Source organism: Ursus arctos, unplaced genomic scaffold (assembly GCF_023065955.2).
Source record: "Ursus arctos isolate Adak ecotype North America unplaced genomic scaffold, UrsArc2.0 scaffold_29, whole genome shotgun sequence".
Classification (NCBI taxonomy): Eukaryota; Metazoa; Chordata; class Mammalia; order Carnivora; family Ursidae; genus Ursus; species Ursus arctos.
This window is the reverse complement of record NW_026622974.1, coordinates 8,127,712-8,143,318: the sequence shown is the minus strand read 5'-3', so window position 1 is coordinate 8,143,318 and position 15,607 is coordinate 8,127,712. Positions and strand designations below refer to the sequence as shown.

At 43.1% G+C, this 15,607-nt stretch overlaps 1 protein-coding gene across 1 annotated transcript in view; it reads left to right on the top strand.

Annotated features, from left to right (window-relative positions):
* Positions 1–11,511, top strand: part of TNFRSF21 (TNF receptor superfamily member 21) — a 70,370-nt gene extending 58,859 nt beyond the window's left edge. The window contains exons 5-6 of the mRNA XM_026507292.4: positions 8,548–8,776; positions 10,083–11,511. Coding sequence (XP_026363077.1) covers positions 8,548–8,776; positions 10,083–10,312 — 459 coding nt within the window. The 3' untranslated portion in view covers positions 10,313–11,511. The remainder of the gene's footprint in view (positions 1–8,547; positions 8,777–10,082) is intronic.
* The last annotated feature ends 4,096 nt before the right edge of the window (positions 11,512–15,607 follow it).

The window sequence follows — 15,607 nt, the reverse complement described above, 5'->3', positions numbered from 1 at the left end:
GGGAAAAGTATGACACCATTTTTGTGTTGTGAGGGTGTAGGGAAAGAAGTACAGTACCCATTGCTGATATGTGTGTACATTAGCCCAACCCTTATGGAGAACCATCTGGTATTATCTCCCAAAGAATATGGCAGTTGACTACTGACCTTGCACTCCCAGGAATATGTCCTACATATAGTCTCACCTACCTCCGCCATGTGTGTAGAATATTACAAGTCCAAATATTGCTCGTAGCATCATTTGTAATAAAAGAGTGGAGACAGCATAAATGCCCTTCAGCAGAAAACTAGTTGTGGAAGTTGCGGAACATCCGCACAGTGGAACAGTCTGCACTTGTCGAAAGGAGCGAGTCAGCCATTTGTGTGCTAACCTCAAGAACTGTTTTTAAATGAAAAAAAGGCACAGTGCAGAACAGTGGGTGCCCCTGGCCTCCATATTGTGTTAAAAAAAAAAAAAAGTAAAAGTAGAAAAGTGTAATAAATACAGAAGAGCTGGGGTCGGGTGGAGAATATGTATTACTTATTTACTGGTGTATCGACTGTGTGGAAGAGGACTCGAGGAATTGTTAAGAGTCACCACCAGCAGGGGACCGAGTAGCTGAGTACTGTAAGCCAGAGGTTAATAAGGGAGAAGTATTTTTCACAGTAGCCCCTTTCATACTTTTGGAATTGTGTACCAGGTATATTCTAATTCTAATGGCACGCACCCAGCTAATGATTTTATTAAATAAACTAATTTAATCAAATTGAGCAACTCAAAACACTTGGAGTCACTGAGATGAGCTTGAGCCTTCTTATCTCAAGGTCACGAGTTTCCTATGAAGTTACTTTCTATCTTCCACAACGCCTTAAGGCAAGCTCGTAAGATTCGTGCCGCTTCTTTTCATGGTTAGAATTGTTCAAAGGCTTTTTTGTGGGAAAGGCTTCCTAATGGGTTCTCAGTGAGTGAAGTTTATAGGGAAGCCCACGTCATTTCCAACAGTATGATCTCCTCATGTGTCCATGGGGCTGAGCTCTTGCAAGGCTCAGCAGTATGTCTGAATGTGAGTGAGCTCCAGCTCTGAACCAGGAGAGCCCACTTACTCTTTCTATCATCACTTCCTTTTTCGAGAAGGCTAGTCAGTGAGTCAGCTCAGGGCTGCAACATTACCGTTGATGTCAGCAGCCTGGACAGCTTGCAGACACATGCGCCAGCAGCTGGGCGGGGCTCACCCTCCCTTCCTTCTCCCTCCAGAGCCAGCTGGTTCTTACCAGCTCTGGCAGCTTCGTACAGCACTCCTTGTGGCTTCCTGTGGCTTTCCGCCTCTACATCCAGGAGAGGAACCGGTCCCTTGTTTCGGGCAAGGATTAGCCACCTTCACTTAAATGTGGGTGGATTCGTAGCCTTTGGGATTCAGTTTTGAAGTTAACTCTTAGAAATAAACAGAATTGACAGATGACATATACACGCAAGACTTGGCAACTACCTTGACTTGGGCTTGGGGTAGTTAAAGGAGAAACACACTCTGGCCAGCTAACCTGGGATAAAGTTTAAATATAGCCTTAAGTGAGATTGCAATCGATACAAAATACTTTCATTATGCTATGCTTGGATAGATCTAGGGTGGGTGTGAGATGTCTTTTAAAATAATTTCCCAGTGCCTTTACCATTTTCTGCCCAAGTTAATCCTCCGAGCCTCCCAAGGGTGAGTTCCTTCGTTCTGTGGGCTCTGCTGGGGCTCCCAGCTCCCCGGGGGGCAGTGCAGAGCTCGGTGCCTACTCAGCTCTGCTACCGTCCTGGTCTGACACAGGGCTTCCCAGGGAAGCTGAGCAGGGCTTCTTGGCATTGCACTCCTGTTCCTGCTTCCATCCCATGACCTCCAGTGGCCCTGGGGGGATCTAGACCACATAAGGCCAGCAGTGTCCACCTGGCAGCTGATGATTGCGATTTAAGTGTTAGCCCCATTCCCTGCTGATGCAATGGGAGCACCCTCTGTCTTCCTTTCCTGCGGCAGGGGCTGGGCAAGAGAAGAAAGAAGGAAAGATAACAACAGGCTAAAGAATCAGAAGCCTAGGAAAAGTTTGGGGAATTTTTGTCTTATAGTTATTTGGCTCTTAGCCCTTTTGTAAAATTATTTTCTGAACTAAAAAAATAAGGTTTAGGAAACACAGAAAAGTTGAAAACACAGTGCAGTAAACACCCATAAACTTACCACTTAGATTTAATAATTAATTCACATTTTAACATCTTTGCTTTATCTATCATCTATCTATCTATCTATCTATCTATCTATCTATCTATCTATGTATCATCTATCTATCTATCTATCTATCTATCTATCTATCTATCATCTATCTATCTATGCATGTGTATTTCTAGTTCATACTTCCACTTCCAAAACTTCCCTCTAAATTTCTTAAAACTGATACTACTTCTAAGGGCTAAGGAATCAGCATCTTCCCGTGCCCTTCCTTTTTTTCTTTTTGTTTGCCCCCGCCCCCCAAAAAATTACTGCGTAAATTTGGATTATTCTTGCCAAGACCTCTATTCTGAGTTGAATTTAATAAGAATTCACACAAGAAGAATAAAGTCATTGTCTCCTACCCATTTTTCCCTTTTATTAAGTTGGGGACCACCGCTGTATTTGTTTCATTTTTATAAAGGAAGAAATCATTGTATTTCTCAGGTGTTCTTCACTGTCCGAACTTGGAAATTGAATAGATTCAGATAATTTTTTGAGAGACAGTTGGTAACCTTCATTATCTGAACCCTCATTTATATCTGAAATCGTGGAACTACATAGATTTAGATAACAAAGCTTTCCTTATTATCTGCATTCCTGTTCCCTAAACACAGGAGCTACATAGATTCCGATATCTAGATACTCGTATGGCAAGGGAGATGGCCCTTGCTTTTATCAGAGCCTGTTCTTACATACTTATTAGACCTATAGGAGGTCATGAAATCTAATTTGATTTCGATTACATGAGCACGTGGGAGAGCAGGGGAAACAAGCTTGAGATACTGTCATCATCCTTAAATAATTTTAGTTATGTATTTATTTGTGACTGTAATTCCTTTGAGATAAAGCTTTAGTGGAAATTGAATGTGTCTTGTTTTTTTAAACAGTCACTGGTCTGTTGGGATCTGGAATATTTTCAAATACAGAACCAAGTTCTTGGGCCACAGTTGAAGTGTCTGATATTTACAGCATCTCTCATCTTTATCTCAGGGCCAGAGTGGAAGCTCGCAGACCCTGGCCTTTTGCCCCTTCCCTCTGGCTCAGAAGCCGGAGCAGCTCCTTGTGGTCGTGTGATTGCTTGTATTGAGTGTACAGGGGTTTGACATTTCCTGTAAATGCCTAGTGGGTCCGGACAGAGAAGTGACATGGCTCAGCAAGGAGGATCACTTGGAAACCAGATGGACCTGATCCTGAATCCTCGCTTTGTGACTTTGGGCTGATTATGCAACCCTCTTAGTGGCTCCGTTTTCTCATGTCAGATGAAGCTCGTAAGAGCTACCTTCACAGCAAACGGATTACTTATATTTCGTGCTGAATCATTTTGCACAGTACTGGTAATGCTTTATTTCTTAAAGTCCCTCTTGTTTACTGGATCTGAGCAAGAAGTTGGTCAGCTCAGATGGAATAGCAATTCGTTTTCACTGAATTTAGCAAATGGGCTTTGAAAAACCATTATTAAAGTGATGGAAAATTTCACAAATGTGGCATAGGATTTTCTCTTCTTTTTCAGTGTTAGATGAGGTCTGGAGGGAAAGTTCAGTGGAAAGGGTAGCCTTTGACTGTGAAGAAGCTTCTTCTTGAGTCTATCGGGCATGTCTGGCTATAGAGGGGGAAAGGGGGACCTTGTGGAATCCAGCTGGGTAGTGCCAGGAGCCAAGGGGTTAAGTTGAACCACTTTAGCAGATTGGCAAGGAGCATCTCGGCTGGGTAATTAATGCTTCATTTCAGGGGGTCATTGATGCATCAAAGTTGTTAATTAGTTTTATGAAAACAGATTGTGCAACTGCAGGGAGATAGTAATTGGGTAGTAATTGAAAATAACTCTGGTAAACCTTAGTTGAGTGCACCAGTTGGGGGTAACTTGGAAGGAGAAAGAGCGTTGGGTTGGGTGGGTTGGGGGTGGGGAGAATGACATAGCAATTGTAGGGCAGATAAGGAATAAAACATCAGTTGAACAGAGATGACCTGGTCTAATCTTTTTTGTTCAGAAGTGAGGAAACAGGTCTAAGGAGAGCAGGGGTTTTTCTAAGACCACACAGCTAGTTAGAGGTCTATTTCCTTTCTTCCCTTGCAGTGACATCCCAGGATATTAATGACTTTGATGTCTAGGAGTTGACAGTGAGGAACGTACAATGCATGCTGGGAAGACCGCTTCTAAGGCTGAACGTGTACTTAGGAAAGCTGCTAGATCACAGGAGGGAAGAAAGGTGGTCTTAGAACCCTGTTTCATTTATAAATCACTTTTGCCATGACCAAGCCTTGCAAGGATGTCCCTTTACCACCCATGGCTGCACCGTCCCCAAGGACTAGAAAACTCTTCAGCCTTCCACAGTGTATCCTCTTAGGAAGGGCCAGTCAACGGGAAGTGCGTTTTGGTTTGATATTAAAAGAGAAGACTTCTTTTTGAGCTTGTTTCAAGTTGTAATTTAGCCGAGCGCCCGGAGCAGCCACTTCTCTTTGGAACCTGTAGGAGCAGAGGGTTACCGGGACACGGCTGGAAATGGCTTATTCCACCGTAGCCCAAATGCAAGTTCAATCACAAATGCCGCAGCACACCTCTATAGCCCAGAGGTGTTGGAGCCCACAGATTTCAATCAATACCTTGTTGACCTCATCCATCTGGCTGGTTCCTTGTCCTCAGTGGTTCTGGTGATCAGAAAGGCAAACAGTCAGGTCAGGAGAGGAGCTCTAGGTGTGACTCAGGCGTGGAGTTGAGGTGAACCGTTTCTCTCTCTTCCCCTATCACCTGGGACTAATAAATGCAAATATCTGGAAGGACTAAGTGTACTTGCATGGAGACTCATCAGGAGGACATTTGGGGGCTCATTTGGCCAAAAATAAATTGCATGCTCTCGAAGTTCACACAATAGAACCGGTCTGGTTTTGGCTGCTGGGGGAGCTCTCCCCTCATTATCCCTGCCTCCTCCCCTTCCTGTGTGTCTTACCGTCTCTGCCTCATTTCCCCAGTGAGTCTTCCAAGGAAGCATGATTCTCTCATGGCTGGAAGGCAAAAAGAATTATATTTTTTAAGTTCCTGCAAAGGGACTTCGATTATCTGGTGGATAGATGGCCTTCGCTGGCCAAGTTTCCCGAGACGCCTTTCTCTCAAGGTTTAATATCTACCTCACTGCAATAAGTTGGGGGGCAGTGTTGCCCTTTTGTGCCTGTGAACTCTTAACAAAAGCCACAGAGGCGCTCGGCCAAGTAGGTGATCCTCCAACTCTCCTGTTCCTTGGCTACCGATATAAATAGGAACCACGGCAGCCATAACATTTTCAAGTTAGCAAAAGGAAAACCTACGGTGGTAACTGCTTTTAAAAATAACATCTATTGTTTTTATAATTATAAAAGTTCATATGTCCCTGTAGAGAATTTGGAAGGCTCGAAGAGGCATAAGGAATAAATTAAGTCACTCGTAATCTATTTGATGAATATTTGGATAAGTTTATGCTTTACAGCTTTTGCAAGAGGATGAGACCCTTTTCTGGCTTTCTTGTGTAAAGTATCTTTTAGAATCTAAATCTTTTAGTATCTAAATCTCATTAGAGGTATTCTTTATTTGCTGTGAACTCAACAGTGAACTTTCTGAATCAATAAAGAATTAATTTATTCCACATATCCTGGTGACTTCATTTCCGATTAGCGCTGTCGTAGGTCATACGATGCTGGAGCTGCTGTGCTGCAGTGCAGTTTTGAGGGTTATATAAATAGTAAGGTCAAGGGAGGAAAGAAGTTAAGTTTCTATGATTAAGGTTTTCTTTTCTTATAGGAAGAAAATGCAAATAACTTTAGAGAAATCTGGAATGCAACTGTCTGCTGTGTATCCTGCATAAAGCAAGGGATACCTATACTTACTAGCTGAATAGATTTTTTAGAAAGATGATTGTCACACGATCTCGGCCTTTGGCTATGGTTGTTAGCCCCACTGTGGCGACGCTAAAACCATTCTTAGGGGCATTTTCATATTCACTTGACTCATTGTTAATTACAAGAGAGCATTCTGCAGCATGCTGTCTTTCTGAATGATGTTGGAAATCGTGTACTTAATTTCCGTGGATAGGATCCTTTGACAAAAATGGGGGAAAATTAAATATTTAAAGTTTTGAACTAAGTTCAGGAAATGGGTGGGTGGACTCCTTAGTCTGTTGGCATGTGATTTGTGGGCAGGGATTTCTTTTTGTAAGCCAGAACAGTGCACTACATTGACTGACCATGTTGTCCAATGTAACGTTGTCCCTGAGAACCAAAGTGTAGACAAGTGCTCTTTGTCTAATTGAGTGAATAAAAAATGTGTATTGGCATGAATGGCCATGTGCATTTTTGGAGAGGAGGGGCACATGCCAGGGCCCTATTGAATTAAAAAATTTAAAAGCATATACATAAAACTTGTCTGTGGATCAAAAGGGGGCAGCTGGGAATGCATTACCCAGGTCTTAAACTTGTACTGGAGTTAGAAGCGGGGTGTGGGTGGTTGTGCAGAGGACAAATGCTGTTGGAACAGTAGACACGTGCCATAATTGGTGGTCTTTGGAATCTGCAGTCGGTTGCAAGAATTTCTCAGGACTTACAGGTAGTAAAAGAGGCAGTCGTGTTTGCTTTGTGCTTTTTACAACTCTTCAGCCTAATACTTTGAAATCAGGGTCAATGTCTTCCCGATTGAGGAACTTGAAAATCTTTTGCTTGTCATGTGTGAGTGAAGTCCTGAGGGTTCTAACTGAACCCTGCCCCATGGGATCTGGCCACCTGGCTTCCAGACTTGCATCCGTGCCAGAAGAGCCAATAAAAAGATTAAGGTCAATGGACTTGGAAGATGCCACAAGTGCCTGCCAGAGTTTTAAAGTCTAGTGGCAAACGACAAGCCAAGTAGAGATATCAAGCAGACCTGAGTTGAGGGCTAGCCTTCTCCCAATGGCTGTGTGCCCTCTCTGGGCCTTACTCATTTCACCTGTAAAATGGGGTGATATCACCTATCATCTCCCCACTCCACACCTGGGTGGTTTTTACCTCCCCTAGCCAGCTGTAGCAACATCCTGACTGGTCTATTTTGTTTCTTGCCCCCCTAAAATCCATTCTCCATGTACCAGCCAACGGTCATGAAGTTCACCATCTCCATCTGAAAACATTTTGTTTGCTTGCTTCCTTGTTATTGTCTTTCTGACCCAGCCTTCCAGAATGCGAGCTTCACTGTCTCCATTAAATCCTTCAGAGTGGTACCCTGGCTCCTGTGGGGTGGTCCTCATGCTCTCCGTTCAGCTGTTTTTGCCTCTGGTGTTCTCCTGAGCTGCTTTGAAATGGGAGTCAGGAAGCCTAGGGTCTAGCCTTAGTTCTGCCTCTTACTGGCCCATAATTGAGAAAGTCACATCATTTCTCTAGACCCCAGTTTCCTTGCTTGTAAAGAGAGGGTGTATTAGTTTGCTTGGGCTACCATGATAGAGTACCACAGACTGGAAGCTGCTTTTGTCACAATTCTGGAGGCTAGAAGTTGAAAGGTGTCATCAGACTTCTCTCCTTGGCTTGTAGAAGATGGTAACCTTCACCCTCTGTCTTCACACTATGTGTGTCCGTGTCCTAATGGCTTCTCATAAGGACGCCAGTCATATTGGAGTAGGACCCAATTATCCCCTAATCACCTCTTTTTGAAGTTCCTTAGTTGGCCCTGTCTCCACGTACAGTCATATTCTGAGGCGCAGGAAGTTTCAACTTCAACATATGAATTTTGGGGGATATAATTCAACCCATACAGAGGGGAATGTACTAGATATTATCTAAGACCTTTTCCAGCTCTATGAAATTGTATTTGAAGTTGGAGTTCTTCCTCTTCACTCCCTTGTCCTGTTCCACTCCTGAGAGGTAACAGCTTGGTGCATATGCTTCTTAATTTTTTTTTTTTTTTAAGATTTTATTTATTTGAGAGAGAGCGAGAGCTTGAGCGAGGGGGAGGGTGCTGGTGGGAGAAGCAGACTCCCCACTGAGCAAGGAGCCCAATGCAGGGCTCCATCCCAGGATTCTGGGATCATGACCTGAACCGAAGGCAGATGCTTAACCAACTGAGCCACCCAGGCGCCCCTGCTTCCTAATTTTTAATGCTTATACATAGCCCCATGTGTATTTTTGAAGAGTTTAAAAAGTGTGCGTGTGTGTGTGTCTGTACATATGTATGTGTGTCTAGCAATGATGTAAGTTGTGGACTGTCAGAACAGCAGCATTTATCTATAAAACATTAAATGGAACAAAAAGAACACCTGAGGGGGTTTCAGTTTCCTTTTTTTTGTCAACAGTTTTTGAAGTATATAATAAAAAACATTTTTGTTTGTTTCCTCCTCCAGCTGGAAACCGACAAGCTGGCTCTCCCGATGAGCCCCAGCCCCCTTAGCCCGAGCCCCATCCCCAGCCCCAACACGAAACTTGAGAATTCCACTCTGCTGACGGTGGAGCCTTCCCCTCTGGATAAGAACAAGGGCTTTTTCGTGGATGAGTCGGAGCCCCTTCTTCGCTGTGACTCCACATCCAGCGGCTCCTCCGCGCTGAGCAGGACGGGCTCCTTTATTACCAAAGGTAGGGACATTGGCAGGACCGCTGTAAGGAGTATTCGTTCTGTAAGCCTCCCCCAGAGGAGCCCCCGGGGTTTCTCCCTGGCCAGTTCCACAATCCAGTGGGATTTGGGTCATTTGGGTGACTTGCCCGGCAAGACCTATCGTAGACCCCAAGACATCACCAGCCAGCCAGCCAGCCTGGACCCACCCAGGTCTTTACAGCTCTGATTATCTGGCCGAGAGTCTGCATTGGTCGCCCTTTATCCTCATGATGCTATCGAAGGTGTTTCGGGAAGGTCTGATAAAATGTAGTCTGGCAGGTTTTTTTGAAAATTATTTACCAGGTTTGTAGAATCCAAGGATTTAAAGTATAACCTATCTTGTGAGTCAGAAGTGTTGGTTTCAGTGACTCAAACAAATTGGAATAGCAGTGTTTTAAATATTGTGGGTTAGTACATTTGGTAAATAATTTGCCACTTGGCAGTTTTTAATGGCAGGATAGGGATTGGCAGGCATGCTGTATTGATCACAGATTTTTGTTTGAAATTTCCCAGTTTGGGTAATTCCATTTATAATTTTCGTGAAAGGGTTGTATTTTATGTTATGCTGTAGTTGGTGATTATAAAATATGTCCTATTTTCTATACTTCACCCATTTAGATGATCTATTTTGTATTTATATGAAAGATTTATATTTTAGTTTGTATTTTATGTTCCATGTTCTATTTTAGGGGAAGCTTTTTATAAGAGTAATGAAAGTTATAGTCATTCCCCTCCTTGCGTAAGGTCTGACCCAAGAAGCAGTATTTTCTTATTTGTGTGCTTTCATTCTTAGCAGTTTAGTTTTAAAATTTATCAGTGTAATTAGAAAGTCAGATGAGCAGATTAGATTGGCTTGGAATTTTTGAGGGGCATAGGTGAACTGATGTCTTTTGTTTGGTAAACACAGACGGGGAGAGTGGTTTTTTGTTTTGTTTTGTTTTATTTCTTTAAGTTTCTGTAAGTATTTCAGCATTCTCCTGAGTTTTAGAAGAATCTAGAAGTCTTTTAAGTCTAGGCAAAGTCATACTAATGACAATCGACAACCCATTCAAGTGGTTCCTCGTCTGATCGCCATGAGTCAAATCTTGTTTGTTATCTTAAGTGCAGGGCACGTACAAACTACTGTGTTCTTTAAAATGTGCCAGAGGTTCCCTTCCTCACCGTGAGGGTAGGGGTGGGGACAGCCTGCGGGGAGGGGAGCTGTCCCTCCTAGCGCTCCTTCTCTCCTCGGTTTCCCCAGTACAGTCCCTTACCTCTGTCCCCTTCCCTCCTCTCTCCTCCCTGCAGAAAAGAAGGACACAGTGTTGCGGCAGGTACGCCTGGACCCCTGTGACTTGCAGCCTATTTTTGACGACATGCTCCACATTCTGAATCCTGAGGAGCTGCGGGTGATCGAAGAGATTCCTCAGGCTGAGGACAAGCTGGACCGGCTGTTTGAGATTATCGGAGTCAAGAGCCAGGAAGCCAGTCAGACCCTCTTGGACTCTGTGTATAGCCATCTTCCCGACCTATTGTAGAACCCGAGGGATACTGCACTCTGGAAATGACTCAGTTTAGTGGCAGGGTGGTTTTTCGTTGGTTTTGTTTTTGTTTTTCTAGTTTTTTGGGTGTGTGTGCGCGTGCGTGCACGTGTGTGGGTGTTTAACAGAATATATGGCCAGTGTTTTGAGTTCTTTCTTTCTTTTTTTAACCCATCTAGGAAGTTAGTTTATAAGTCTTCTCAAGGTGTAACTGTTGAAAAATACCCACCACTAAAGTTTTTTAGGTTCCATATTTTCTGTTTTGACTTCTTTATGTATTTTCAGCATTGTTCTGTGCACTTTAAATTCACTTAACGTACCACGAATGCAGTGTGGCTTTCCCTGCACACTGGATTGTGAGGCTCTTAACATCTTAAAAGTATAATGGCATCTTGTGAATTCTCTAAGCAGTCTATATGTCTCAACATCACATCTGCTTTTTTTTAAATGATTACTATTTTTATTATTGTTTGTAATTTACCAATTTTCTTAAGGGTTGAGGAAATGTAATACCCCGTTGAGTTACTGTAATACAATTAGATCTTGAGTTCTCTTTGTAGTATGCCTTGGTGTATAGTTCATATTCATGGCTGAAACTTGACCACACTGTTGCTGATTGTATGGTTTTCACCGGAGCACCGTGTAGAATGCTTGATTACTTGTGCTCCTCTTACGCTATTATGCTCTGGGCTGGAGACCTGAAATCCTCAAGCCAGCAGAACTTGCTATTTAAGTGGCTTGACAACTGGGCCACCTAAGAACTTGAACTTCATCTTTTAGGAATTGAGCTGTTCTGGAACATACTGCTGCACTTTGGAAAGTCACAACTGAGTGCCGGTGGCACCTTTTTCCATTGGGAATTTGCCCAGCTTTGCTTTAAAAGATGTCTTGTTTTTTATACACACATAGTCGGTAGGTCCAGTCCGCCTCAAGGCCTTGGTCTTGGTGGGTCTCCTTCGTCCTTCAATCACTTTAATTAAAAATGGCTGCAGCTGTAAGAACTCCTGTCTGATATATTTGCAACTCTGCTCCCATTTATAAACCTGCTCTCTCTAATGCTCCGTTGGCAGACTCGAATGCAAAGGTGGTGTGGACTCCCTTCGTGTGGGCGGGGTTTATGGGTCGTGGTGAGGGACTGATAACAGAAAAATGCCTTCAAGTGTACTAATTTATTAATAAATATTAGGTGTTTGTTACTTGAGTGGTTTGAGTGTATTCACTACTTGCCTTATACATGTGCTCAAGTTACAACTCTTTGGTGAGTCTCTTGGAAAAAGACGTGTGTACCCTAAAAATCGCAGCCTTTCGGGTCTATAAATCATGCAGATTAACAAAGCTTTGTGTCTGGAAGAGTATCTGGAGATAGTAGGGGAAGGATGGCCCAGCATTAAAGATGACCGAGCATTTCCAGGTTACTGTCTTTCGAGGGTAAATCTGAGGCTCCTGTTCTGGAGTTTGCCCCTATTTTAAGAACTGAGGATTTGGAGGGGGAGAGGTGGAAATGATGACCAGGCCCTGGAGGATATTCTTACTCGTGTCCACCTAGGAAGTTTACCACTCGTGGGGGGGTCTGTAGCCGTTCACAGGCTTCCGTGTGAAACTTCTTTCTCCCTGAGTAACTTCAAGGGGCTTCCTTCGGCCTAGGGCAAGGCAAAGTCTTAAGTTGATGGGATATATTACATCATATTATAAATTATGTTGTATCTCGTATTTGATCACTTAACTGCCTTAGCCTGGGAACCCCGACTCTAGAATTCCAATGACCAGGACATCAGCAATTCTGAGTTCCTCTTTCAGTGGGAAAGTAGAAGTAGATGGCCTCTCCCAACACTTTGACTCCCATGTCAGTGACCTTAAAGGGGTTTTCTGCTTTCATCCACTTCCATGTGGCTGGTTTCTAGAGAACCATTCTGGCATTTGGTTTTATGGTTCTCAGGCCAGGTTTCCCTTCCTCTTTTGTCAACGGAAGACAGGAACTTCACAAACAAAAGCAAACTAGAATGGGTTAGAGATAGTAGCGGAGGAGACAGGGTGTGTTTTTCAGAGGATTTAAAGACTGCCACTTCTTTTTGTGGGGGTTGAAACATAAATCAGTGTTGTGGTTACTAAGTTTGTAAGTTATTCCTAGCTTGGGGATTATTATTTTCTTAACCATTTATGCAGCTTTATACTTTAAAAAGTGTTTTTTACATTATCTTGTTGAAACCTCATAAGTATCTTACAGGTACTATTACGGTACCCATTCTGTAGATGAAAAATAAGCTTATAAAGCCTAAGGAGCTTGCTTAAGGCTCTACAACAGAGCTGTAGAGATCAGACTTAAGTCTGAATCTAAGGCTGTTTGCTCAGGGCTGATGATAACCAGAACTGCTTTGTCAGTCTGGATCAGTGGACACAGAGATCACAGTGATGAAATTTATTTGGCTTATAAGGAAAGCCTGATACTTAAATTCAATAAATAATTGTGAACGTATAGGAATGGGGTGATGATCCAAGGGAAAGGGGCATAGAAGTTGTGGTAAAGCAGAAGCTTAATATTGAATTAATATAGAGCTTACCCCCTCCGAAAAAGCAACCCCAAGCTGCATTATTAAAAAAATAAAAAATAAAAATACACACACACACACACACACACACACACACACACACACAATGTTTGGGTCAGAGTTTATGACAGTCTGATTTATATATGATGTGGCTCACTTTGGAGATTTTCTCTGGTTTGAGCTGCCTGCCTTCGAGGGCTGTGCTGAACTAGAAGGTTTCCAATGTGGGGGTTGGAGGGATAACCAGAAGAATAAGAAACAGAATCAGGAGCAGTTGTTGAGAAATCTAAACCTTACAACAAAGATCGTTTGAGTGGGAGAAAAACTATCTTCAGTTATTTGCAGGGCTAAGGAAGAGACAATTTCTTTTTCTTTAGAGAGTAATACTGTTTCCTCTAGGCCAATTTAGGTTAAATGCACAGGAGCTTTTAAACAATTAGAGCAGGCTGTTTTTCAAAGGAGAAAATGACTCCTACTCTGGGGAAACGTTGGACGGGCTTCAGTGGTTCTCAACCTCGCCTGTAAATGATCACCTGGGAATGAGCAGTCTTATAAAGGCAGGTTCCCAGAGAGTTCGATTCAGAAGGTTTGCAGTGAAGGAGAGATCCAGCATCTCACTCCTTTTTTTCTGGAAACTCACATTGGGCTAAGTGCTTGAGATCCTGGCCACGGTGGATGGCCACAGCACCTGGGAGCTTGCTACAATGCATAACTTGAGGCCACTTTGCTATGCTCCTTAAACTTTAATGAGCAAATGAAACACTTGGGGATCTTGTTAAAATGCAGATTCTGTTTCAGTTGTTGAGGGGGGGTGGGTACCTAGCTGATATGGATGCCGCTGGCCTCTAGGTCACCCTGAAGAGCCCGCAACTACAACTCTGTTTCAGGCAGAATAGTGGTGATATGCGAGAAGATTACACCAATTCCAAACGAGAGAAGTAAACAATTGCTGACGATCCAAGGAGATTTCCAGAGTCAGGCAGTCCTGGTCAAGATCTAGGCAGTGACTCTTGATCCTGGTTGCACGTCGAAATCGGCAGGGGAGCCTTGGGAAATCCAGTGCCCAGGCTAACCTCCGTATCACTTACGCCAGAGTCTTAAGGGCCTGGGACCCAGGCATGAGCATTTTTTAACACTCCCCAGGAGACACCAATGTGTAGTCCGCTTGGACAGCCACTGATTTAAGAGTTTGGGAAGACGGTGCTGCTCAATCCTCACCCCAGGTCTGATGGATAAATCTTAGCAGGGAGTCAACCTGGAAATCTGCAATTGTGATTTTGCTCTACGTAGTCCCACTTAACTCTGCAGACTTGCGTTGGGACCTATAACCCTACTGTAAAATTCTGTGTTGATACACAACCAAGCATGGAGGGGGCAACATCTTAAAGCTTCATTGCATTGATGACCAATTAACTGATGCAACCAATCAATGCTTCGTGGCCTTGAGCATTATGCATAAGGTATGACTAACCAAGAACATTTGGGATGTGATGTTATTCTGATTGGCGTTTCTATACATATTTGATTGAAGGTTTGCCAATTTTCAAAAAATAAAGAGCTGGTGAGTCATGAACCGCACTAGGTCATAGAATCTCAGACTGTTGTAGCCCCTGGGCTCTAGGAGCATCAGTCCTATTGTCCAGTCCTGTAGACGCATCAGGCACTGATCTTAAACTTCGATTTGAGCAAAGGAGATGTGATCCATCTCTTGGTTAGCAGAGTTGTGGCCCTTACCTTTGTAAGGAAGCTTACCTTTGTAAGGAAACCTTAGTCCCTGCCAGCACTTTTTCACTGTTCCAAGATCCTTATTTTGCCTCTTTTCTTAAAAGGAAGTAGAACGTGAAGTGAACGATTTGGACAAGAATTATTTGAATTAGAAATCCAAAACAGTTTTTACCCTAGTTGACTTCAAGGAGCTGAACATGTGAAACATGTTGGGTGCCAGCGTCTTTATCATTTCCAAAACACAGATATTCATAAAACACCTTACAAGGGTGTATCAAAAACATGGCAGCGGATACCTCCAGGGAGAGGAACCGGCCATCCAGGAGATAGGAAGGGGAAAGGAAGGACATGTTCTTTTCATGATTTGTTCTTTGCAGCCTTTTGAGGTTTGTACCATGTACATATGGTGTGGAATTGAAAAATTATAAATAAAAACTATTTTTAGAATATTTCTGAGGCATCCAGAGAATATACGCTCGTGAAGACCAAGGTAAGAGTCACATGAACCAGACTTAAAATGTCAGTAATAGTTTCGTAAGGGGCATTTTTGTAAAATCTGCAGGAAGATGGTGTCCTGCTCTGCTCACCACCAACCCCAACCTCTATGATTTTAGATTCTTTTCCTGGAGTTGGCTCCGAAACAGACTTAATTAATGCAAAATTGAAATGGAGAGACTTCAAACTTAGAAACTTAGAGACGTGGAACATCGCGGCGATTTTCTGGCCAATCTTTTTCTATTTCTCAATATAGGAGTCACTTGTAATTAACAGCTTCAGGAGGAAAAAGGTCAAAGATTTCGTAAGAGTCTTTGGGTGGACCTTCATCTGTCCAGAGGAGATGCTTCCGTTCTGCACCAGCATGGTCTCGTTTTCTCTTACCTATTGCTGTGTCCATAGCAGGACACCAAACTGGAAAGCTCATGAGAGAGGTGGAAGAGGAAAAAAGGGAGCTCATTTCCAATAGTCCTATGAAAATTGTTTCTCATTCTCTTTAGAAATTAGCACAGTTGATTCCACACTA